The sequence below is a fragment of the Delphinus delphis genome, chromosome X (genome assembly GCF_949987515.2).
Source record: "Delphinus delphis chromosome X, mDelDel1.2, whole genome shotgun sequence".
Lineage (NCBI taxonomy): Eukaryota > Metazoa > Chordata > Mammalia > Artiodactyla > Delphinidae > Delphinus > Delphinus delphis.
Genome location: NC_082704.1, coordinates 36,541,022 through 36,565,488, shown reverse-complemented (window position 1 = coordinate 36,565,488; position 24,467 = coordinate 36,541,022). Strand labels below are relative to the sequence as shown.

At 35.0% G+C, this 24,467-nt stretch overlaps 1 protein-coding gene across 1 annotated transcript in view; it reads right to left on the bottom strand.

The window, feature by feature from the left end:
• Positions 1-24,467, bottom strand: part of NUP62CL (nucleoporin 62 C-terminal like) — a 73,446-nt gene that overhangs the window by 13,931 nt on the left and 35,048 nt on the right. Inside the window, exons 4-10 of the mRNA XM_069540336.1 lie at positions 23,428-23,529; positions 19,041-19,200; positions 12,049-12,199; positions 11,742-11,791; positions 11,463-11,597; positions 9,657-9,768; positions 5,833-5,899 (exon numbers count right to left, since the gene is read on the bottom strand). Coding sequence (XP_069396437.1) covers positions 5,833-5,899; positions 9,657-9,768; positions 11,463-11,597; positions 11,742-11,791; positions 12,049-12,199; positions 19,041-19,200; positions 23,428-23,529 — 777 coding nt within the window. The remainder of the gene's footprint in view (positions 1-5,832; positions 5,900-9,656; positions 9,769-11,462; positions 11,598-11,741; positions 11,792-12,048; positions 12,200-19,040; positions 19,201-23,427; positions 23,530-24,467) is intronic.

Below are 24,467 nucleotides of genomic sequence, written 5' to 3'. Positions count from 1 at the left end.
TCAGATTCTATTATAAAAGATGAACTAGGAAGAAGACACTTTGATTGGAATCCAAAGGCATCTTTTGGCATGTCGGCATTAGATACTCTTCAGATATGAGAGGGCTGAAAGTAATTAATAAAAAAAATTTTTAAAGCATTTCTTATCTGGACCAAAGCTTCTTAAAAAATACAGCATGGTAACTATAGTTAATAATACTGTATTGCATACTTGAAGGTTGCTAAGAGAGTAGATCTTAGAAGTTCTCACTGCAAGAAAAACAATTTTTTTTTTCTATCTATGTAAGGTGATGGATGTTGACTAGGCTTATTGTGGTGATGGTTTGGCAATGTATACAAATATTGAATCATGCTGTGCACCTGAAACTAATATAATGCTATATGTCAAATATACCTCAATTTTTTAAAAAAAGATAACAACATGCCCGGCCCTGAAAAATCTAATTTAAAATAATCCCGCAAACAATAAATATTAACATTGGGTGAAAATGAAGTATGATTATGACGTATCACAAAAAGCTGCTTCTCTAAAATGATTCTGAAGGCGTTTTATGCAAGGTAGTAGAGTCACGCTAGACGACTAAGTATGTTTTATGCCAAAAGTAAATAAGGTGTTCACAGACCACTGCTAATAGAACTATATTGTAGAAATACCGCAAAATTCCTTATGGCATTTTTAGTTACTCTGAAGATTCTTCTCCTTCTGCCATAAATAGCAGTCTAAATGTTGTGAGCAGCTATTAAATAATTATGGGGCTCTAACCCATAGGAGACTGCAATGATTATGGATGAAATACATTTTAGTCATGAAGCTTTGGGACACTTCATGAAAGAAACAAATGCCATGAAAATACTCAAGGAACTTTCAAATAACGACTTGCATAAGATTTTCCACTGCCCACCCCTTTATTATGGTGTTTGATAAATATTAACGGACATGACAAGGTTTGGTATATGAAGAAACAAAAAACGCCTACCCTTCAGTCCTACCTCCCTCCTCTAAAAGAAGTAGCTCCATATATTTAAAATGAATAACAAATTGGCTCAGATTGACTTTCAACTCTGTCATAAGTGGTCCCAGCAGAGCTGGAGTTGCTGCAGTTTCAATGACTGCCAACTGAGAAGACAGATGTGTGACTGCAGCGTTGCCATCAAGCCAACCTCGAAATAATGCCGTAAATTTGTATAAAGAGAAAGACAAGAGAGGGAACTAGTATTTGACTATAGTTACTATTAACTCTCAATTAGCTATATTAATCATGAGGAAAAGAAGCAAAGAAAATGTTAAAAAATGGATAAGTATCAAATTTTAAAACTGGTCAACAGCAGTACATGTTCAGACACTCCCTTAATTCAATACCCTTAAACTTATCTCTTCCTAGTTTGGTTCCATCAGTCAGTTCTATATGGGTTAGAGGAAGAAAGGGGCCTGGTTCTCTGCTTACTCATAGATATTGAAAAGTTGATTGGACAGTGTAATATTTTAACATATAAACTGTAGTGTATGATTTTCAAATCACTTTTAAAGATAAGCTGATTTTTAAGTTAAGTACATAGCATAACAGTTATGTTTTATAGCAGAAAAAAATTTGTACTGTCATTAAAGATATCAAATCATAAAAATATTTCCCAGAAACCTTCCAAGATAGAGATTTTGGCTTTAAAACCATTTTTATTTAAAACAAACCTTACTGTTAGAGATTTCTCTTTAATTAAAAAAATTACATTATTTCTATTGTTAAAATAACACATGTATTAGTTTTTTTATAACTATTATTTGGATGTGAATAAAGAGACTCATTAAGAAGTTTAACCTTAAAACTTCTCAGTCCACAGACCATTTCAGCAGACATGACCCCTTAATTATTAAAAAGTAAAATAAACCAACAACAAAAAAACCCTTCTCTTAGCATGATTAAATCCTGCCACTCTCCATTCCTTGATCATGTCTTTTCCTGATATGAAAAGGAAAGGTTCCTTGTGGGAACAGCAAAAAAGGAGCCCACAGTATCAAGAATCACCAGGCTTTTTTCCATTATCATGGCTTCCCCATCTAATTTGGGAACCTGTATGAGCTCTCATTGCCCCTCCATCTCAACTCAAATTTTAGCAGAAGAGTACCTCCAAGTAATCATTACTCTCCATTGTCTTACCCTTTTTACCCTGTGTTGACTGAAACTTTACTCAGACACCTAGAACTTACATCCTACTCAAGTACTACCATTATCATACTTTGAAAACCCATGTCCTCTACTGTTAGGTAAATGATTAAGATTTGTTTTTATATCCAGTGATGCCTACATTAGAATTGTTTTAAGAGCATACCAGTAGAAAGAATACTGTTCTGATAATTAGGAAATTTAGATTCTGGTCCTAGCTCTGCCACTAATTAACTGTGTGTTCTTAGGGAAGTCATTTAACTTCTCTGAACCACAGTTTCTTCATTTACATAATAAAGTAAGTTCTTTGTAGCACTAACAACCTTAATTTTATCAGTAGGAAAACACTGGCTGAGAGCCTTGAGATTTCATTTATGACAAAGAGGATCTCAGCCAAGAGAAAAAAAAATCACTATAGTCTTTCTTTACCTAATTACATTTTGACATCCCCCCCAACTCTATCCAAGAAGCATCGCTCATTGTAGGAAAATATGCAACAGAGAGGAATACAACTGAGTCAAACTTTGTATGATCTCATTCCTCAGTGTTTTCTAGCCACTGACATTCTCCCACATCTCAGCTGTTCTTAACAACTTCTCTAGGTAAGTGGTTTTCAATGATAATCTATGCGGAACTGCTTTCTCTAGACTCATTTAATAGCTACCTTTTGAACCACATGACCATTCTTGTCCTTCTCCCTACCCCGCCCCTCCTATGTACAGTAAACTCTGACAACCAGTTCTGCTTCTGTCATTTACTGAGCACCAACCATGAGCCAGGCACTGCTCCAGGAAAGTTCAATTTTGCTTCCTTTAATCCTTACAAAAGCCCTAAAAGGTAAATATTGGCCCTCATTTTTAAAATAAGGATACAGACTCAGAGAGATTAAGTAACAGTTGAGCTCACACAACTATTAAGTAGTAATACCTTGACTTGAATCCATATCTGTCTGACTCAGAAACCTCTCCCTCTCAGGTAATTAATACTAAAGCAATATAGAATTTAACTTCCCTCTGATGATTCAAAACACAGTTTAGAAAGCAATAGAACACAGGAAAGAAAGAAGTAAAGATGGATGATGATGCTATAGGTATGTTTGGAAGGGAAAGAAGCAAAGGAAGTTCATGGTTGATGACCTCTATTAATGTAGAGAATGAGGAATCTATAAAGCCAAACAAGATTTGTATTATTTTCATACTACATCTTTAAAAGTAGTAACTCTGATTGGCTAACTAGCCCCCATTTGTCTCAATTACTGAGGTCTCAATATAGTCCATATTTAGGCAAAAGTCTATAAAAATCACTTTCTACCAATTTTTATTTTAAATCTATTAAAAAGTTGAGAGAATAGTAAAAGTCACAAACTTATATACCCTTTCCCTGGATTAACCCACTGTTACCATTTTGCCACAAATCGCTCCATCTTTTTCTCTCCACAAATGATTTTGGTTGAACCACTTGAAACAGAACTAGAGATATGACACTTCTCTAAATAACGTAGCATGCAGCTTCTAAGAATAAAAATATTTTCCTACATAACCACAGTAAGACATATAAGAAAATAAAAAATTCCTTAATATTTTATGTGTAGTCCAAATTCAATTTCCCCAATTGTTCTAAATAATGTCTTCTTGGCTTTAATCCAGTATCTAATCAAAGTTAATATGGTAGACTTGATTGTTATATTTCTTTTAATCTACAAAATCCTCTCAATTTTTTTGTTTTGAATTTTTTGGTTTCCCATGACTGATTTTTCAAGAGTCCAAGCCAATTATCTTTCAGAATGTCTCATGCATAGACTGATTATTTTCTTGTGACTTGATTCAGTTAAACATTTTTGGTAAGAACACTACATTTTCTTCCAGAATGTCTCACACATAGAATGTCTGATTATTTTCTTATTATTAGACTCAGGTCAAACATTTTTAAAAAGAATACTACATATGGGATATTGTGCACTTCTCATGTCAGATCAAGAGGCAAACAATGTCATTATCCCACTATTGGTGATATTAGATTTGATCACTTGATTGAAGTGGTACTTGTCAGCACTGTTGCAAAGGTACATTTGCTCCTTTGTAATTTTTAAGTAATGTGTAGAGTAATATTTTTGAGACTATGCAAATATCCTGTTCCCCAACAATTTTAAATTCAATGGTTTTAGCATCCCTTGATGACCCTTGCCTGAATCATTCAATCATTGAGCTGGGGCTACAACATGGTGGCTTTCTCATTAAATTGTACAATTAAAATGAGAGTATACAAATTAAATTAAAATGAGGTATATAAATTATACCTAAATAAAATTTTAAAAATAATTCAGTAACTTGCAATTTATATTTGGTTCATTTCCTGCTAGTATATTTTTTCTGCCAAGAAATGACTGACAGTTGAAACATTTTATAAATGAGGCCGAGTACTCAAGATCAGGGAAAGCTTAATAAATGTATTCTGTTGAAAGTGTTTTTAATGGTGGTTCTCTAATCCTATCATTCCTTCTACAATTATTAGCTGCCATGGGTCTATAAAGACTTTTCCCTGTACCTTCCATTTCTCTCTCTCTCTCTCTCTCTCTCTCTCTCTCTCTTTTTTTTTTTTTTGGAGTATCACTGTGGACTCATGAGTTTTTCTCCCTCCATGTGTTATAATCCATCACTGTCATTATTCTTTTTGATGCTGAAACCTGATTTGGCCAGTAGAAGCCCATTAAAGCACAATCTTGTATCCTGATATAATCTCATAAGTCGTTGAACAATCTTTGTTTTCTGGCATGAAAAGTGCCAAACTCACCCTGTACTTTCCCTGCCTGAGACCTGAGATCAGATATTTCTCCAAGGTTCCTTTTAATCGTAATGGTATTTAGAAACCAAGATCTAGGTGTTAGATGTGCTCACTGCTATCAGGATGTGTCATTGCTTCTTGGCCCCTTCCATGTACAGAAAAAGGAAATAGGAATTCATACTGATGTTTGCAATTCAAATTTATAATAAAAATATGAAAGGAAGAAAAATATATCTCTTTTATCTTTCAATGAAAATCTTGGTTTCTATTATCAATATACTTGTGCATTTGCTTTCTACTATAATATATATAATGGTAGTAATATTATACCACATGCATATATAATACATAGTATAATTCTGAAACTAATGATAAGCTTACTAAGATAGCTTAAGATTTCTTTGCAGTTCTTTTTATCATTAAGATTACATCCTACCAAGGATGCATCATCAAGAACACTATGTACAAAAGTTATCTGAGCTGCACGTTTATGTTATAGATTAGTTACACAGATTTATTTGTTTTCATTTTGTATTCAATTTTAGCATTTGTCTTTCTTCCCATTATTTTTGGCTTAATTTAAATTTTTGAGTATTTAAACTTTTATATGGTCCAGAAGGCAAAATTGTATAAATAACAGAAGCACTGTTTCTATCCCTATCTCCTCCACCTCATTCCTAAACATCCCCTATTTTCATCAGTTTCTAGTTTATCCTTCCTGTGTTTCATTTTATAAAAATAAGCAATTACGGTTCTTCAGAATTAATATAGACATACCATGTGTTAATACCCCTACAACTGAGCTCTTATTTGAGTGTGGTCATGGTGCACAAAACCTGACTTGTATCACATTTTCTACTTACAGATAACTTGGGGTACAAATAAACTCCCACCTGAAGTCTGATGAATCCATTGTAGAAAGTCCATATGAGCATTCAGAATTTTGCAGATCTGCTGGAGCTGAAAACACACACAGGATTTTTAGATTATGATTTTTCTGATATGGTAAATTAAAAAAAACATAAAAAATTGAAATTAGGAAGTTATTTTCATTTCTTCTGGTAAGAAATTGACTGAGAATGTGCTAAATATTAATTGCATGGGTTTTTTTTGCTATTTTATATTTGTAATGTTCATTACATCTATATATTAGTTCAATCTATTTTGTAACTGTCAAGAATTCAACTTCTATAATTCAATAAAACACTGACTTCTATAGTACAAAAATAAGTAAAGAACATTAAGAGACATTTGACAGGACAAGAACTTCATATAATAATTTTTAAAATATTACCTTTTTAAAAAAGGTAATCAACTTTTTTATTGAGGTATAACTGACATATGTAACATTATATTAGTTTCAGGTGTATACAGTAATGATTTGATATTCATATATATTGTGAAATGATCACCACATTAAGTCTAGTTAACATCCACCATACAGTTACAAAAAAAGTTTTTTTTTATGATGAGGACTTTTCCAATCTATTCTTTTATCAATTTTCAAATATATAATACAGTATTATTATTAACTATAGCCACCATGACTTATTTATTTTATAACTAGAAGTTTGTACTTTTTGACCCCCTTCAGCCATTTTGCCCACCACCTACCTCCAGCCGCTGGCAACCACCAATCTGTTCTGTGTATCTATGAGCTTGGTTTAGTTTTAGTTTTTGTTCTCAAATTCCATATTTAAGTGAGATCATATAGTATTTGTCTTTCTCTATCTGACTTATTTTACTTTGCATAATGCCCTCAAGGTCCATCCATGTTGTCACAAGTGGCAAGATTTCCAAATAGCAATTTTTAATAAACGGTAATACTCAGTTGTCAAGTGTGTGGGGGAAATAGGTACATTCATATACAGCCTATGGTAATATAAATTGACCCAGCCCTTCAAAATGTAAATTTTTGCAATATATACCAAAGTCTTAAAACATTCGTACCTTTTAACTCAGTATATTCTACTTCTAGAAATCTATCCAGAGGAAGTAATGAAACCTAAACACACAACTGGTCATTACAGGTTAATTTCACAGTGGTAAAAATTTGAAACAATATCTCCATCTATAAAAAATGATTAAATATATTATGGTAAAGTCATCTCTAATGAAATGTTATAGAGTCATTAAAACCATATTTTCAAAGAATGGTTAAAATTTTGGGAAAATACTATGAAAGAATATTAAATGAAGACAGAATCCAAAACTTTATATAGGTATGTTTCCGAAGCTATTTAAAAGAAAATAAGTATTTTTACCAGCATAGCAAAAATACTTGGAAGAAATACACTAATATATCAGCATAGTACTGGTAACACAGGTGTTTTACTTTTCTTTACAGATTTCCATATTTCCCGAGCTTAATACATGGAATAAGCATATGCATTAACTTTGTAACAAAAATACTAATCCTTTTAAAAATGTTAGAACACTTTTGACAAATACTCTGGCAAAGTCCAGGACAATACTGAAAACAAGAAGAAATGAAAATGTTACCACACTTAAACAGTATGTAATAAAAACAGCAAATTCAGTGTATCTTAATATAACAAACAGAAATATAATTTGTAGTTGGAACAATGAATTTTTATAAAAATATGAGGCTGAATATCATATACCATAATATGAACTTGCTTAATAAAAATTTTAGAAATTAGGTGGTCTTTCCTATCTCCCCTCAAAAATGGTGAAAATAAACAGGTAAGTCTCATCATCGTGAATACTGTTGAACATACTTGGTATTTTTCTACCCTGGTGTATGGTCCACAATAACAAAGCTCTGTTGATCTGGTTACACTTAATTATCTACAAGAATATTATTGTTCAACAAATGTTTTCTCTGCTTCCTGTCCAATGATTTATGCTATCTGAGAAAAGAGATGAATTGCTGCTGATCTCTTGCTTCTTTTGTCCTGCTATCAAGAAGCAATTATCCTTTAATTCACTCATCTTAAACATCTCAATCACCCTTGCCAGTAAAAACAAAAAACAAAAGACTCAAATCATTTACTCCCCACTACTAAAATAAAATAAAACAATCCAAGGCTAAGCAGAGAAAAAGGATAAGGATGGGATTACAGTCTCCTTTTACTTACTCTGTTCAGAACACTCATTTTATATTAATTCAACACAGAGAGATTAGACATCAACTCTGCTTCATGTCTAAGTATGCATGTATTTATCTATGCATCAAAGTTCTATGACAACAAAACAATTTTGAATTTTAGAATCACAATGGTGATCTAATCTTTCACTAAAAAGAAAACCTATATTGTCAACTCCTGCATCTGCATGAACCCAGGAAGATGGTAGCATGTATAATCCCAGACTAATTTATATTTGTAATTATTCAATTTTAGATTCACGCAAAGTAGGGAATGGCATAATTTTTATAGCTGGAGGAGACTTCAAGATCATTTAGTCCACCCTTGACATTCTGCAAAAGGAGCTAAGACCCAGAGAGATTAAGTGACTTGAATAAAATTCTAGTGCTTTTTCAACTATACCATGCTCTCTTTCTAATTAAAAAAGCTAGTAATATGTATATAGATAAAGAACTGTCTATGTATAATTGACAAAGAGCTCACTAAAGAATAATTACTACTTACAGATAGGTCACTCATCCTCGCCTATCCAGCTCCTGGCTCCACTCCTAATTATAATCAACTGATAGAAAGTACAATGGAAGCTCCCACAAGGGGAGATTCCTCTAACCGTCACTGTCATGGGGTGGGAGAGGGGAAAGGGAGGACTCCATTTAGCAGCTAAGACAATAGGGAAAGGTTGAGGAAATAAGCTCTTTAATTAGAGTATAGAAAAACGAAAATAAACCAGTCCTTCCTTACCTCCAAATTAACTCAAAAATCTCAACTCTCTAATTGGAGTCTCTGCTGTATTTTCTCATGTTACAATAAATTTACATTATGAGTTAACTAGGATTCCACAAGGCAGGTGGAAACCTAATAAGCATACTTAACAAATATCTATGGAAAAATATATTTTTAAGTCTTATAGTTGACTTATCAAACTTTTGAGATATATCCTAATTATAAGTTAAGGATTGCCTGGATATACCTAACAGACTCAAACATGTATATACATACAGATATATGTATATATACACACTTACAGTTATATGAATATATAGATTAATATGTAAAAGGAAGGATAAACTAGCTAACGAGTAAGTGAACAGAAAAATAAGAACAAGGACAGGGCTTCCCTGGTGGTGCAGTGGTTGGGAGTCCGCCTGCCGATGCAGGGGACACGGGTTCGTGCCCCGGTCCGGGAAGATCCCACATGCCGCAGAGCGGCTGGGCTCGTGAGCCATGGCTGCTGAGCCTGCGCGTCCGGAGCCTGTGCTCCACAACAGGAGAGGCCACAGCAGTGAGAGGCCCGCATACCGCAAAAAAAAAAAAAAAAAAAAAAAAAAGAACAAGGACATACTTATAGGAAGAACAGAGAGAAAACTCTGAAAATTTTGGGAGAACAGTAATTTTTTTTACCCTCCTGGGAATAACCAAAAAAACTTACAACCTTTTCTGCTCCTAAATATTTCCTGCCCCACTAACTACACCCAAAAGCTTCATATATCTGGAGGCAGGTAAGGAGCACTACAGTGGACAGGAGAAGGTAACTAGCTAAAGGAACGACAGAATGCTAATTTCATACTAAATTCTGGTTGCCTAAATAGATAAAGCAGTTAACACACCGGGCCAGTAGTGTCAGCAGGACTTCCAAATGTATTCAGGTACTCAATAATGTCCTTGAGATCTTGGGCCGTTCGTTTCAGCCGAGCATATACATCTTCTGCTAACTGGTAACTGAAAAGGTAGGTAAAATAAAGGGATTAACCAGAAATGTTTTCTCCACTATGCACTGTTACTGACATACAAAGAATGATACCACCAACTGGATTTGCCCCAGTTCCCCTACCTTCTCATTTTAATGGATGTAGCATTCATGACCATATTCTAAAAAGACTCCATAGGTGAAGGCTTTTATCCATCTTGTCATTTTTACAGTCACCTATTTACTCTCTTTTTAGGTATCAGAATAAACCCATAGGTCACTTAGATATGTGAGAAGTTATTTGGTGTTTGGCAATATTTAGTAAATGCTGAGATGTCTTCAACAATTTTGAATACATAAATTTTCAAAGTAAAAACTTATACAAATATCCTCCATCATCCAACAAAAGATATTTTAAGAAATGAGATTCACAATAATCAAAGGCAGATAAATCTGCTAAGTTCACAACAAATTGATTAGTTGACTAAATTCTCAAGATTTCCACACCAACTATTTGTGCATGCACACACACACACACACACACACACACACACACACACACACACTCTTAACCTAGTCAATGAATATGTTTATAAGAATTAAAGTGACCAGAGGATTTTTCAATCTTAACGTCTATAAATATTAAATAATTCAATTAGATTTATTGATAACCATCTACTGCTTTTCTGTCCCAAAGTACTTATAGGTAATTGGTTGCCTAGATTGTTGAAGATTCTAGTAAAGATTCCAACACAATGTAAATCTGACTACCTAAAAGCAATTGGAAAGAACCTAATGTTTCAATTATTTCTTCAACCTACAGTTAGGATCTCATGGCTGAAAATGTAAATCTATGTTTCCCCCCAAAAATGATAGAATGCATAGAATAGTCAATGCAAAGGAAAGAAATATTCACAAAGGCTGAAATACAAAAGCAGAAACAGAACTAGGGTCCATACAGATTAGCTGTACTTATCACATTTAATGCACCTACAAAAAAGCTAACTTGCAAGGTTTTAAAAAATAAGCTCAGTCTTGACTCACTAATAAGCCATTGATAAAATGAGTCAGATTTAACCTCAATCTAGTTTATGTAGCCATTCATACAAGTTCTCCTAACAGCATTTTATAATTTGGCCTGATTAACAAATCTCAGGTCCAAAGAGATAGAGTTACTGTGGGAACATTGGCAATATATTGACCAAAGGTGAAGACTAAATCACACACAAATAAAATATATCCAGCCCAAGACATTGACAAAATCATTCAACGTTTAAAAGCCATGCAGTTTGCCCCCAGATTAACTAATTGCCTTTAAAATAGGAAATGGATTTATCACTGAAGCAACTGAAGGAACATTAGGTTTAAAAGAGTTGGTATAAATAGGAGATCATAAATATTCCACAATATCATGACACCACATATATAAAATTGGTATTTCTGATTTAAGAACAAATTTGACAAATATAAAAACTTTATATAAGTGGTCATGTATAAGCTTGAGATTAATAACATTGTACAAAATGCTATAAAACAAAATTGCCAGAATGATTACTTCATTTTCAAGCAGTCTGAAAAGATAATAGTCAAATAAGGTGATAAATGGCAACTACCAGAACTTGCACTTTTCTACCAATTATTTTATTCCCTGCCTTTCAATACCATTTTTTCCCTTTTTTGGTAGCTAAGTCCTGCCCCATTCCTCAATCTTTATTCAGTTGCTTACATCCTCTCACGCTCCTCATCTGTATGCTGCAGACCAACAGACCCACTCTCGTCCTTTATAGACTCCTCTAAAGGGGTCAAGAGATCTTCTAGTTCTTTCTGCTGTGACAGGATAAAATACAATTCTTCCTCCAGCCTGAAAAAAATAACAAGTCAATAGAAGGGCTGACGAAAGGAATGTGGAGTGACAAAATAAATGTCAATAAACTATAACAAGGAAAAACAACTGGACAAAGAAATAGATCTTTAATCTTTCAACCTAGGGAATCTAAGATTCTACCTTTTCTGATCCTGTTTCACCTTTTGCACTTCTCCATGTAAAGCAATAATCTATAAAGGAAAATAAGAATACAATAGTGTAAATATTTGAATTTACATTGTAATTTTAAAGTAGTATTTTTTTTCTCATATACACTTCAAGTATGAAAGAGTTCCTAATTCAGGGCACTTATTACCTACAGAAAATATTTTTAAGTTTATCACCAATATTGGAAGGAAAAATTAACCACTAAACACAGGTCTATTCTCCTGTGTTCATCTGAAAGTGCTTGTACAATGCAGGTAGATTAATGAGAATATCTTCTTACCGTCTCACCATTCTCAATCAATGTATAGTCCCAAGCATTGACCTGGGTGACCTGGTGAAGAAAGTGTTTCTCTTGATCCTCTAACTCAAGGCTCCATTTGTTTACCAGACCACTCAGCTGACCATATGTCATCACAGGAGTTATGATTTCACTAAAAAAAAGGATACAGTATGATCATATGATCATACTTTCAAAAGTATGATCAGATTCTTTTATACTTTAGTGCAACATATGAGGACTTAAAGAAGAAAACAGCACATGAGGAGTTTCTCAGACCTGCTCCCCAACAAAACCACCATAACTGGTAAAGATTATTTTAAAAACAACCATTCAAACTCTCTGGAAATTATCTTAATGGAATACAGCAAATAACAATTTATTAAGATATCTACTAAATTTCAGTAAGAACAGCTAAAGTCTGTGCCACAAACTGCTCCCTTCCTTCTCCCTCAACTCAGCATGACGTAAGCTCCATTCTGCATTTATGCGGCCAAAGAGATGGGATTCCCTCTCCCCTCAGCTCTTAGTCAAAGTGATCCACTCCCCATCTAAGCAGTATCCATGGCACAGTAGGCAGCTGATCTTCCACCCTCCACTGGGCAGAATTAAGGGGAACTCTGATTCCCCTACCAGGTGGTATCAAATAGGCTGAACAGATACCTTATTTTCCATCAAGGGACTGGCGGAACCAGGCAATGCTCTGATTCCCTGCTGGGGCAGTGTCGGGAGGGCTGGGTGGAGAGCTGATCATCAATTCCCAGCCCAGCAGAGGCAGGCAGTGTTCCAATTACCCCACCAGGGCATTGTTGGCGAGGTCCAATGATAAGCTGAACCTAAATCCCCACCCAGCAGCAACAAGACTTAATAAGGCAGAGTGAGACAGTGTTAGTTACCATGAGGCTTCACCCCTTGTCTTCAGTGTCAGTGGCGGCCAATGGAGACCTGAACCTGTATACCCACCTGGCATCATTAAGACTGAACAAGGTAATGCAACTCGGGCTAATAAGGACTCCACCTCCCACCACCCCTATGTCAGCAAGGCTAAGTGGAAAGCTTAACCTCTATATCCACTGGAAAAATTAAGACTGACTGAGGCAGGGCAAAGCAGGGCCAGCACTCTGTGCCCCTTCTCCCAGAGCCTCAGTCAGCACTCTTGTCCCCCGTCTCCCAGAGCCTATGTCAGTGGGACCCAGTAGTGAGCTAAGCTTCCATACCAACCCACCATCAATGAGGCTGAATGAAGTGATATGAGGCAGAGTAGTTGACATCTTGCTTCCCCCCTCCGCCTGTGTCAGTGGGGCCCAATAGGAAGCTGAAATTCTGCAGCAACTAAGCAATATGAGTTAGTCCCCCGCTTCCTCTTGTTCTGGGAGCCCTGGGGCCCAGATGGGAGTTGAGCTTATAACCCCACTAGAGGCAATGAAGTAGTACGATGCAATGCCCCCACTTTCATGGGGAATGAGTCAGCAGGGCGGAGGGGGAACTGAACTTCCACACCTTTCATCTGCACTGAGGCAGTGTGAGTCACTGCACCACTTTGGCTGAGGTGGTGTGGGCAGGGTCCAGTGGGAAGCTGAACATACAAACGTACCCAACTTTTGCACTACACCTTAACAAAAGGATTCCCTAATTAACAAAGATTTAAATAGGACCAAGATCTCCTAACATAATAGATAAAATGTACAGGATACAATCGAAAATTACCCATCATATCAAGAACCAGGAAAATGACAACTCAAAAGAGAAGAAAACAACCTAGAGATCCCAACATTGAGAGGTATCTGATGTTGGAATTATCTGAAAAGAATTTTAAAGCAACCATCAAAAAAATGTTCCAACAAGCAATTATGAAGTCTGGGGAAACAAATGAAAAAAAAGAAAACCTCAGCAAAGAAATAGAAGTTATGAAAAACAATCAGATGGAAATTAAAGAAAAGAAAAATAACTGAAATAAATGCTCACTTGAAGGGTTTGATACTAGAGTAGAGATGACAGAGAATAGAATCAGTGAACTTGAGGATAAATTAATAGAACTTACAGAACAGCAGAGAGAGAATAGAGACAAAAAATGAAAAAAATGTCAAGGAACTGGAGGATGGTAATAAGAGGTAACATACTTATCATCAGAGAATTATACAAAGACAAAAAAAGACAGAATGAGATTTAAAAAGTATTCTGAAAAATAAAGGTTGAAAAATTCCCAAAGTTGTCAAAAGATATAAACCTAAAGACTTAAGAAGCTGAGCAAATCCCAAAGAGAATAATTCAAAGAAATCTATACTAAGACATATAATACTTAAATTTCTGAAAACTAAAAATAAAGAAAAAAATCTTGAAAGCAGCCAGAGAGAAACAACACATTACTTAAAATGCAACCCTAATTTGAATGACAGGAGATTTCTCATCTTAAACCATAGAGGCTAGAAGCAAGTGTCACAACATTTTTCAAGTACTGAAGAAAAAAACTGTTGACCACAACTGCTATATCTGGTGAAAATGTCCTTGAGAAATGAAGGGAATATAAAGATATTTTTATGCAAAGCAAACTAAAGAGAATTTGTTGCTGTCGAAACTACCCTTGAATATTGGCGAAATAGAAAGGAACTGAAAACAGAAGAAGGCATGGAATTTCATAAAGGAAAGAAGAACAGCTAAATGGTTGGAAAAGGGTAAATATAATAGGCTATTCTACCCCTCGTGAGTTTTGTAAATCATATTTGATGGTTGAAGCAAAAAAGTATAACACCATGGAATGTGGTGTTCAAAGTACATAGAGGAAATACCTGAGACGACTATACTTAAAAGGTAAGAAGCATAAAGGGAACTAAACGGAAGTAAGGTTTCTACACTTTACCCAAAGTGGTAAAACGTCATTATAGCTAGATGGTTGTAAGTTACATATGTATATTGCAACACCTAGAGCACTCAGTAAGAAAACTATACAAAGCAATATACTCAGAAGCACTATAAACAGAACAAGCCGGAAACCTAAAAAATGTCTGAATAACCCACAGGAAGTTTAAAAAAAGAGAAACAGAAAACAAAAAACAGAGGTAACAAAAAACAACAACAACAAAATAATAAAATGGCAGACTTAAGCCCTAACACATCAATAATTACCTTAAATGTAGATGTGCTAAATATACCAACTAACAGAGAGAGATTGGCAGAATGGATAAAAATTATGATCCATCAATATGCTGTCTATAAGAAACTCACTTCAAATACAAGAACACATGTTGAAAGTAAAAGGATGGAAAAAGATATACATGCAAGATTAATTGTTAAAAATAAATGGCTATATTAATATCAGATAAAGTTGATTTGAGAGCAAAGAAAATTACCAGAGTCAAAGAGGAACATTACATAGTAATAAAGGAATTAAAGCACCAGGAAAGCTAATGATCCTGAATATGTACCAACCAAACAGCAGGACCCCAAAATACATGAAGCAAAACTGATAGGGCTAAAGAGAAAAATAGTCAAATCCACAATTACAGTTGGGAAATTCAAAAAGCCACTTTCCACAACTGAAAAGAAGCACTAGAGCAGCAAGGATACAGATCTGAAAATACAGTGAAGCAACAGAATCTAATTGACATATATAGAACACTCTACCCAAGAGCAGAAAACAATTTTTAGGTGCTCATGGAACACTGACCAAGAAAGACCATATCCCCGCTCGTAAAACAAATCTGAACAAATATATCAGAACTGAAATCATACAGAGCATGCTCTCCAATCATAATGGACTCAAATTAGAAATCAATATAAAAATAAAAAACAAGAAAATATCCAAACACTTGGATATTAACACACTTCTAAATAATCTATGAGTCAAAGAGGAATTCACAAGGGAAATTTTTTAAGTACATAGAATTGGATGAAAATGAAAATACAACATTATAGAAGATGTAGTACAAAGCTAACACAGTGCTAAGAAGGATATTTATAGCACTAAATGCTTTACATTACAAAAGGGGAAATGTCTCAAATCAATAATCTAAGTTCATACCTCAAGAAAAAAGAGCAAAATAAAACCAATGCAATCAGAAGGCAAAAATTCATAAAGAGTAGACATCAATGAAATTGAAAATGAAAATAATAGAGAATAATCAATGAAATAAAAGCTACTCCTTTGGGAAAAGATGAATAAAATTGATAAAAGAAAGCTACAAATCACCAATATCAGAAATGAAATAGGGGAGTATGCCTATAGCTATTAAAAGGACAAAAAGGAAATATGTACAACTTTACACTCATAAATTCCACAATTTAGAAGAAACAAACCAATTCCTTGAAAACCACATACTACTAAAACTCATGGAAGATGAAACATAACCTGAATAGTCCTAGAACCACTAAAGAAATTGATTTATAATTTAAAAGCTCCTTAAAAAGGGGTTTCACTGGAGAATTCTGCCAAACTTTTAGTGAATTAACACAAATTTTACAAAATTTCTTCTATAAAATAGAAGAGAAGGGAATACTTCCCAGATCATCTTATAAGGCTAGTAACATTCAGATATCAAAACCAAGGACAGAATTTAAAAAAGAAAGAAAACAAAACTACGGACCAATATCTCTCATGAACTTGGATATGAAAGCCCACAAACAAAATACTAGTAAACTGAATCCAAAAATGTATTAAAAAATTATACATCATGACCAAGTGGGATCTATTCCACATATGCAAGGATGGTTCAACATTTGAAAATCATTGACTATATTTCACCATATCATGAAGCTAAAGAACAAAAATCTTAAAAGATCCTATCAATTGAGGCAGAAAAAGCATTTGACACAAATACGTCCAATTGATTTTTGACAAAGGTGAAAGAGCCATACGATGGCAGAAAATAGCCTTTCAACAAATGATGCTGAAAAAACTGGACATCCATAGACCCCCCACCCAAAAAAAAAGAATCTCAATCTAAAACACACATCTTATATAAAAATTAACTCAGAAGAGATCACAACCTTAAATATAAAATGTAAAACTATAAAACTTTTAGAAAAAAATTAGGAGAAAATCTTTGGGACCTAGGGTTAAGCAAAGAGTTCTTAAACTTGACACTAAAAGCACAATTCATTAAAGGAAAAATTGATAAATCAGACCTCATCAATTAAGTTTTGTTTGGTGAAATACTCTTTAAAAGATGAAAAGACAAATTACAGAGTTAGAAAAAATGTTTGTAAACCACATATCTGACAAAAGGCAGGTATCTAGAATACATAAAACTCTCAAAACTCAGTCAAAAAACAAATTCAAGTAGAAAATGGACAAAAGATATGAAAAGACACTTCACAAATGAAAACATGCAGATGGCAGATTAACACATGAAAAGATGTTCAACGTCATTAGTCATCAGGGGAATGCAAATTAAAACCACAGTGAGACACCACTTCATATCTATTAGAAGGGCTAAAGTAAAAAATAGTGACAACACCAAATCCTGGCAACAGTGTGGACAAGGTGGATCTCTCATACATTGCTGCTGGGCAGGTAAAATGGTACAGCCACTCTGGAAAAGATTTACAGCGGTTTCCTAAAAAAATAAACTTGCAACTACCATATCATCCAGCAACTGTACACCTGGGCATTTATCCCAGAGAAATGAGACTTAGGTTCACCAAAAACCTGTACATAAATGTTCATAGCAGCTTTATTCATAATAGTCTCCAACTGGAAACAACCTAGACGTCCATCAATGGGTGAATGGTTAAACAAATGATGGCACATCTATAATACCATGGAATACTACTCAGAAATAAAAAAGAACAAACTATTGATGCACATGACAACTTTATCTCAAGGAATTATGCTTAGTGGGAAAAACAGTTCCCAAAGGTCACACGCTGTATGATTCCATTTGTATGACATTTCTTTAAATGTCAAGGTCATAGAAATGGAGAACAGAGCACTTGTTGCCCAGGTTCAGGGAAAGGAGAAGAGGGTAGCGAGTGTGGATATAAAAGGGCAACAGGAGGGATCCTTGTTGTGATGGAACTGTTCTATATCTTGATTATATCAATGTCAGTATCCTGAATGTGATATTGTACTATAGTATCGCAAGATATTATTATTGGGGAAAACTAGGTTAAGTACACACAGAATTTTTTGTATTATTTCTTAGAAGTAAATGTGAATCTACAGTTAACTCAAAATAAAAAGTTTAATTAAATGCAGATGTACAGAACGGACTTGAGGACACAGTGGGGGAAGGGTAAGCTGGGACGAAGTGAGAGAGTGGCATGGACATATATACACTACCAAATGTAAAATAAATAGCTAGTGGGAAGCAGCTGCATAGCACAGGGAGATCACCTCGGTGCTTTGTGACCACCTAGAGTGGTGGGATAGGGAGGGTCGGAGGGAGGCTCAAGAGGGAGGGGATATGGGGATATATGTATATATATAGCTGATTCACTTTGTTGTACAGCAGAAACTAACACAACACTGCAAAGCAATTATACTCCAATAAAGTTGTAAAAAAAAAACCCAAATACTTAGAGATGAACATGGCATAAATTGTAAGAATACAGGCTCTAGAGCTTGACTACCTGAATTTTAATCCTGGCTCAACCATTACCAAGTGTGTGACCAGAGGTGAATTATAAAATCTTTATGTGCTCCAGTCTACTCATCTATAAAATGAGAACAAAAATAGTACCTACCTCATAAGGTTATTGTGAGGATTAAATGGTATGATGCTGTAAAGCACTGTAATATTTCTAAACATATAGTAATTGCACAATAAATGTTATCTATTATTAGCAATAGTAATAATTGTATTATAATGGTATTCAGAAGACAATGGTATCCTTTTCGTTGTTCAACTTCCTAAGCAACAGAAATTCTTTCCCTAACTGCTCCTTGACTCTGAGTCATTTACCTAACATTCAAACACTATTCTAAAGATGTACAAGCAAACTATGCCTTCTATATGACAAAGAAAATGAGACTCACACGAATTTTCAAATAGGCTTACCTAATGGTCAAAGTAAAAGGTTTAGGAATCATGCCGAATGGAACAGTGTTATTCATGCCAGTTGATGTCAGTGGTTTTAGATTCATGGTAAAGCTACTGGTGGTGCTGGTGCTGGTGCTGGTGGTGGTGACCGTGGTAGTGGTGATGGTTGACGTTGTAGCTGGAAAATAAAGTGTATAATGTTAGTAATAAGTAAGGAATTTTTAAATTCAGTCCCTGATTATTCAGGATGAAAAACTATAGAAGTATTTTTTAATGTGAATTTGAACTCCAAGTTGTATGATTTTAACTCAATGTTGCTATAATATATGGCAGGCCAGGTATTTGGATTAAGCTTCCTGCTAACAACTTAAAATCCTGGATAAATGTATAGAAAAATACATTTTATAACCTAACCAGACCCATAACCATTAAAGAAATTGAATCAATCCTCAAAACTCTTCCCATAAAGAAAACTCCAGACCCAGATGACCTCACCGGTAAGTTCTGCTAAACTTGCAAGGAAAGAATAATTGCAATCTTACACAAAATCTCTGTACATCTATAACTTTGCATACTTATGTGAATATATCTGTGTAATTAATTTCTAGAAATGAAATTGCTAGATCAAAGGGTCAGCATGCTCTAAATTGTAATATAACTTTCCAATTCCCCTACCAAAAAGACTTTGCCAATTTACATTCCTATCAATAGGGGAGACTGCCTGTTTCTCTACACCATAGCCCATAGTAGGCATACATCTTAGCCAGTATTATAGTTAAAAGCCTCTCAAAGTTTTGTCTACAGCCCAGACCTCTCTTCTATGTGTCTTTTCTATTACACCCTTACTAAAATGCCCTGTCTCTGTACATGAAATTCTCAGTTCACATCATGGCCGAGCTCAGATTCTTCCTTCACCATGTTTACTGTCCACTTCTCTTCTACTCATGGTTATCTCTTGGTTTTCTGAACTCCTATAGCACTTTTGGTTCTTCCTTACACAGTGAGCACTTAACAAACAATGCACAGAAAATTGTGGCTGGTGGAGACTGGAAGTGTTTTCTTCTTTTTGGTTCTCTGTATTTTCAAATGTTCTTATAATTAATAAATGCTGCTTCTGTAACAAGAAATTTGTTATAAAAATATATTATAACATGTATACAATTATTTGTTTGTTTTACGTTAGCCTTGTTTTCCCAATTAACAATACTTTCAGGTTAACTGCCACCCTAGATAAATACATATATCATGGTGACTGCCAACATGCACTGCCTATTCTTAGGGAAACTGGCCTACTCTGTTCCTGCTGAGGGATCAGGCTCAGACACCCATTCTTTATTTCAGTAACTCTGTCCTTTGATCCTAGTTCACAGTTGACAAAGGTGGGCATCTGAAGTATAGGAAGCCATCCCATATGCTACTGGCAGCCTATAAGAGGGTCTGACACAAAAAGCTCTAGCCAAACAGGGATAAGGTAGGTCAGATCTCATTTTCGAACATTTAGAACTGTGGAAAGAATCAGACAGTAGGTAAAAATACGGAAATATTTCCAGAAATATGGAAAGAATCAGACTCTAAGCAGAAATTTGGAAATATTTCCAAGTATGTAGAAAGAATCAGACAACAGGCAAAGGGAGCTGAAAGGACTGACAGAGGAAAAACATAAAGTAGAATTAAAGAGTCATGAGCAAGTCAAAATTAAGAATATAAAGCAGAAAAAGAGGTAAAGAAACCAAAAGGAAGTTAAAAAAAGAAAAAAAACAGGCAAAAGGAAAATAGCTGAATTATGTTTATGCAATATTAGATACAGGAGGTCCCTAAAGCTGACTTTAGAACAACTTCTAAATTCCACATTCCTTGAAGTTCATTGCCACGATAATACCTGTATTAGATTTCCATAAGATTTCATTTCCCTTTTGGCCACAAGGATCCTTACAATAATTCCCCCATTCTTTTGGTTAGCTTTTGTGAAAGTGGAATGAGCACCACAGGAGAAGACCATGCCCAGTCACAAAGGATCCCCGGGGTCACTATCACTCAGGACACTGGAGAGGTTAAAGATTGGATCCCACGTTACATTCTTTATAGCCATGTGGTCACCATGCTCTTCATCTGAGAATAAAAAGTCTTATTTGAAAAGAATTCCCTCCCCAGAAATGCTGAAAATTAATGACATTATCAAGACCCCCCCCTTTATTGATTAATTCATTCTAACATTGTGTAACTACTATATTCAAGGCAAAAAACCCCAGAAAAACAATTAAGAAAAAAACAAGTCCTTGTTGTAAGGGAGCTTATCTTCGCCCAAAGAAGATTTTTTTTTTTTAAGTCAGAATTTCCTGACACGGACAGATGTCCAAAGATAACGTATACTTAAGAGAAAACAGCAAATTCTATGATTATGTCTGTGTGTATCCCATTTTTGTAAAACAAATAAATTTAATGTATGTTTGTAAGCATTTGGAAAAAAGCCTGTTAAGACAAGCACCAAACTGTTTTCTCTAGAGGGTGTGATATATGTATATATGCATGTGTGTATGGTTTTTATAATTTTTAAAAAAGCAACTACCATCACTACCACTAAAGAAAGAGGTTAACAGACAAATGAACAGCTCTCCAAAGATGCTGTGCGATACCTTCAGGAAATTAATACCTGTCAGTCTAAACACAAAGGACTCTTGAGTCATAAAAAAATGGTATGATTATTTTAAACTGTTTATATAGTATTTATCTTTGTTCCTTATTTTCATGGTATTTTTAAAAGGTATAAATTAGCTCTGGCATAGTAGGCAATATTCAAATAACAATAATATTTCAATTAATACCAAAAGAAGCAATGGTTTTGAGAACGAAGGTTCTATCACAGTCTGATTTTGCAAGTTACAACTTTGGTCTAAACTAAATACAGTCAACTCTATGTTATCTGTGTACTAAAAGGGAAGCACTGTTCTATAAATAATAGAAAATAATTGCATACCAAATTTGGATTTACATTTAAATAAATCTCATTCTGATGATCTTAAAAATCATTACATAAAATAGTGAGACCATCCTTTAAAAGATCCTACTATCCAATTTTCCTATCTTGTCTCTGATCAACAACTATGTATCTTACTCCATGCTAGGAATGGACATCATTACTTTCATAGACTAATGCAAAAGATGAGATTTATAACAAGCAAGCTTCTCTTAAAACTTGCTGGTTATACCTAGGGCAGAGAATAATCTCAAATGGCTATAAATTTACAAATACAGATACCCGAAAGCTGTCCTACAGGGCTAATTTGTGAGATGAAGAATCTGAGCAAGTAAATATACTTGGGGGGAAGGAAAGGTGAGTAGGGGAAAAAATCAACAGTGGGTTGGGGGTATTGAGTTGAGACATATCTGATGGGGAGGTGGGTAAGTACATAAGGCAGTGGTGGATGGGATGGGCTAGTAGCAAAGGTACCAGTTTGCAGGAAGGAATCTTAAGACTCAGATAGGTAGGGGATGAGTTATGGCAGAGTCACCAAAAAGCCTGCAAATTCATATTTCAGTGACTCCGCCCACGACTGAAAGAATCAATTTTTTGTTCAGCATTTTATAAGGGAAACTATGTGTTATATTTCTTGCAAATATGGTTACTTATAAAATTCTCAAGCCATGCCCTTCATAATGCTCATAGGTTGGCCAGTTAGCCGAGTACACAGTAGAAATTCAGTTAAGTGTTGGTCATGCAAAAGATGGTTTACATCTCTGTTTAGGAATAATTATTTTAAACTTAACAAGGACTGACTTTTAGTTTATGACAGGTTTGAATAAAGATTCATTTCAGCCCTAAGTAAACTTTTAAAAGTCAGAACAAACAAGACTTCCCTAAAGTGGAGTCTGACTTAAATGGTAGGTTTAAGTAGTAACTGACCTCTAACCACCCAGCTCACAACAGCTAAAAGGCAATGGATAACCAAGTTTTCTTTAATTTACAACCTAACTAGTGCCTAACTGGCAGAAACAAATTTAGGATAGGTCCACAGAAACTCCTGTAATCAGCTTAAGGAGAGGATCAACTTTAATACGGGTCAAACCTTAAATTAACTTTTAGAGAATAAAACTCTATGAATCCCAGTGTACTGGGTCACTTTAAATAGTATGGTCAATAATAAGAATTTTTAAGTTTCAGAGTTGACAAGAGTTTGATAGCAGCTTTGATTATGGTCATCTCAAAGAAGTAATCTCATTGACATCAACTGTCTCATTCTACCCTTTGGCAATTGTCAATACTGATGTACCTTTTGGATATGCTGGTGAGATGATCAAAACCTTCTTAGTCCTAGAAGCTAAGGAATACAACCTACTTACTGCTTTTGTTATGCAGTACATTTCCAGTGAGCATTCAAACACATCCCAGTAGTTCTAAAAATCTTACTAGATGCAACAGCAGCTGCTCCACCTGCTCCAGGGAAATTTAATCCAAATCCCAATGCTGTACCACCAAGCATTCCAGCCAAAGTTGTAGGGGCACCACCAACTGCAGAGAACAACATAATATTACCTATTACTCTTTTAATCAAAAACAGTGAATGAAGAATTTATATAGGGTATTTTTCATCTGAGTCCTTTAGTAACTTTGGCTAAGCCTCAAAAAACTACAGTCAATCCATTTATATGAAAAGTCTAGAAAAGGCATAGATAGAGACAGAAAACAGATTAGTAGTTGTCTCGGGCTGAGAGATCTTACTGGGATGATAGAAATGTTCTAAAACTGCACTATGGTGAGAGTTACACAATTCGGTAAATCGATTAAAAATCACTGAACTATACACTTACATTAATTTTATGACATGTAGATTATATCTCATTAAAGTTGATTTTAAAAACACTGTGGTCAAGGTTTCTTTTCATTTTGTAGGCAAGGACATCAAAGACAGGAAAGAAAAAAAAAACCTGTCAAAAGTCAGAAGTCGGACTTACCCGGTGGCACAGTGGTTAAGAATCCGCCTGCCAATGCAGGGGACACACGTTCAAGCCCTGGTTCGGGAAGATCCCACATGCCATGGAGAAACTAGGCCCGTGCGCCACAACTACGGAGCCTGAGCTCTAGAGCCCGCGAGCCACAACTACTGAGCCCACACGCTGCAACTACTGAAGCCCGCGCACCTAGAGCCCATGCTCCCCAACAAGAGAACCACCGCAATGAGAAGCCCACGCACCGCAACAAAGAGTAGCCCCCAGTTGCCGCAACTAGAGAAAGCCTGCACGCAGCAACAAAGACCAAGTGCAGCCCCAAATAAATAAATAAATAAATTAGTTAATTTTTAAGAAAAGGTCAGAAGTCAAGTTTTTGATTGGAAATGGAATTCATTCAATAATTTTAACTCCCAACCTCAGACATGGTCATATTCACAAAATCTATTATACTTGAGAAGGATATTGCTTACATATATCAAAAGGTTTCCAGAATCTCAG